Source organism: Protomyctophum bolini (assembly GCF_963924005.1).
Source record: "Protomyctophum bolini genome assembly, contig: SCAFFOLD_719, whole genome shotgun sequence".
In the NCBI taxonomy this organism is placed as follows: domain Eukaryota; kingdom Metazoa; phylum Chordata; class Actinopteri; order Myctophiformes; family Myctophidae; genus Protomyctophum; species Protomyctophum bolini.
The window spans coordinates 201-2,500 of record NW_027666056.1 but is presented as its reverse complement, the minus strand read 5'-3'; the positions used below and the strand labels follow the sequence as shown (position 1 = coordinate 2,500).

At 41.0% G+C, this 2,300-nt stretch overlaps 1 protein-coding gene across 1 annotated transcript in view; it reads left to right on the top strand.

The window, feature by feature from the left end:
- Positions 1-1,387, top strand: part of LOC308312081 (poly(rC)-binding protein 3-like) — a gene marked incomplete at both ends in the record, with an annotated part of 16,652 nt that extends 15,265 nt beyond the window's left edge. The window contains 1 exon segment of the mRNA XM_080794484.1: positions 1,313-1,387. Within this exon segment, the coding sequence (XP_080650610.1) occupies positions 1,313-1,387 (75 nt within the window).
- Between the last annotated feature and the right edge of the window lie 913 nt (positions 1,388-2,300).

Below are 2,300 nucleotides of genomic sequence, written 5' to 3'. Positions count from 1 at the left end.
ACAGTAAACAGAACACATTCCACAGTGCGGCGATATAGTTCATTGAGACATGGAACTCAGAAGGTTTATTTTTTGTTAGTTGTTGTTAATATCAGCGCTGTGTCTCTGGGGGGGGGGGGGTTGTTAATATCAGCGCTGTGTCTCTGGGGGGGGTTGTTGATATCAGCGCTGTGTCTCGGTGCACATTCAGAGATATCACATGAGCAGATAAGCCACACCACCCTACTAAATGCAATAGCTTTGCAATAAATGCTTAATGGTCTTTAACTTCTAGAATAGAATAGCCGACTAGACGAAGCAAACATAGAATAGCAGGACTAAGAATAGGAATTAAAATAAAAACTAGGATAGAATTATATAGCTTTTTATGAAGATAGAGTATGTTGGAGATTGAGAAATGCCTTCCATCGGAAGGAATAGCAAAGCTTTTCATTATTGACTCCATTGAGAACGGGTCTTAAGTCTTAACTGTTGATAAATCCATCTGTCGATCAGGAAGACACAGGAGAACGGCAGAACTCTCAGCAGTTCATTTCATGAATTCTGATTTAACGAAGACCTTTTTAGAAGCATTTTCAGAATTTACAGTCATACGGCCATTCATTCTACCACATTTTCCAACACCGGTACGTGTGTGTTGAAGTTAAAGTAATATTCACTCTGATGTGGAAAATGATGCTGTATTTGCAGGGGTAGTGAAATAAGCTGATTTTTAAGATTGATGACTAACTACTTTGTTTGTACAGTATAGTTGTACAGTATAGTTCTTTTCTGGTTTTTGTTCTTGCAGTTTGGGCTAAAATTCCTTCGCTCGAGGACATCTCAGAGCTACACATGTCGCGCACATTTATCCTAATATAAATAGAATAAACATCTAAGCATACATAGCTTGTTGCTTAGCAGAAAAGGAAATAAAAAAATAAGCTCTAAAGATATTTTAAAATATATTTTCGTGAACGGATTCATACTCTTATTTTACCGCTGTTTCGGCGCTGTAGTGCCCAAATGATTTCGGCTCGTCAGACATTTTCAGTAGCACCGAAGAGACGACTTTAGGACGGTACCCGCCCCCCCCCGCCCGAACCTCAAATGACGTCACATTGTAGGCTCTACAGCGCCGAACCGACTTTTATTCGGCTCTAAAATAGGAGTATGATTATGAATCGGCCCTTAATCAGCTCATGGGGCTGTAGGTCCAGACTCTAGCATTCGGAGGATATTGTGGAACAGTTGTCTGGCTACGCAAGACTAATGTCTAACCCTGTCCTCTGCCTCTCTCCCCCCCCCCATCTCCCTTCCCCCCCACCCCCAGTCCCCACCCAAAGGTGCCACCATCCCTTACCGCCCCAAGCCCGCCTCGACACCCGTCATTTTCTCAGGTGGCCAGGTAAGAGTCCAACGCCCACCTCCACCTTTCACTGCAGCACCGGCAGCCACTGCCTGTTAGTGTGACTCGGACCCGGAAAAGAAATCCCCGTTCATTTTCCCTCATAGACTTTTCAGAAAGTATTTATTTAAAGACGTTTATACGCCGCTGGACAAAGACAACTCTTGTCGTGACAAATCATGACAACAAACACAATGTTTTGGGGCCAAACAAAGAATTAGAAAGTAGAAAAAAACGGCAGGTTACAACACTTTTTTTTGTTGTTTTTCTTCTTTGTAATTATTTGTTTGGTCCAAAATATTGTGTGTGTTGTCATGATTTGTCACGACAAGAGTTGGCTTCGTACGACGCTTAAAAGGTCTTTAAGTTTAAATAAATACTTTTTGAAATGTCTATGAGGAAAAATGCATTGGGATTAACTTCCTGGGCCTGGCGTCGTCATGAAAGGGGGCGGGACTGAGACTCTCTATATCCATTATCTTCTTTTGCGATTATAGAGCGTCCCCTTTCATGACGATAATTCCCAATGCATTTTTCCCATTGACATTTCAAAAAGTATTTATTTAAAGACCCTTTTTTAATCAATTTTATTCAAAGTTCATATGCAAGAGAATGCACAGAAAGAAAATACAACTCCTTTCCCAATCCTCCCCGCCCACCCACCATCTATCCACCATCTATTTAAAGACCTTTTAAGTGTCGTACGAAGCCAACTCGAGTCGTGACAAATCATGACAACTAACTAACACAATATTTTTGGACCAAAGAAATAATTACAAAGAAAAGAAAAACAAGAAAAAAAGTGTTGTAACCTGCCCGTTTTCTTCTTCTTTCTAATTATTTGTTCGGCCTGAAAAATTGTGTTTGTTGTCATGATTATTTGTCACGACTCGAGTTGGCTTTGTACGAGGCT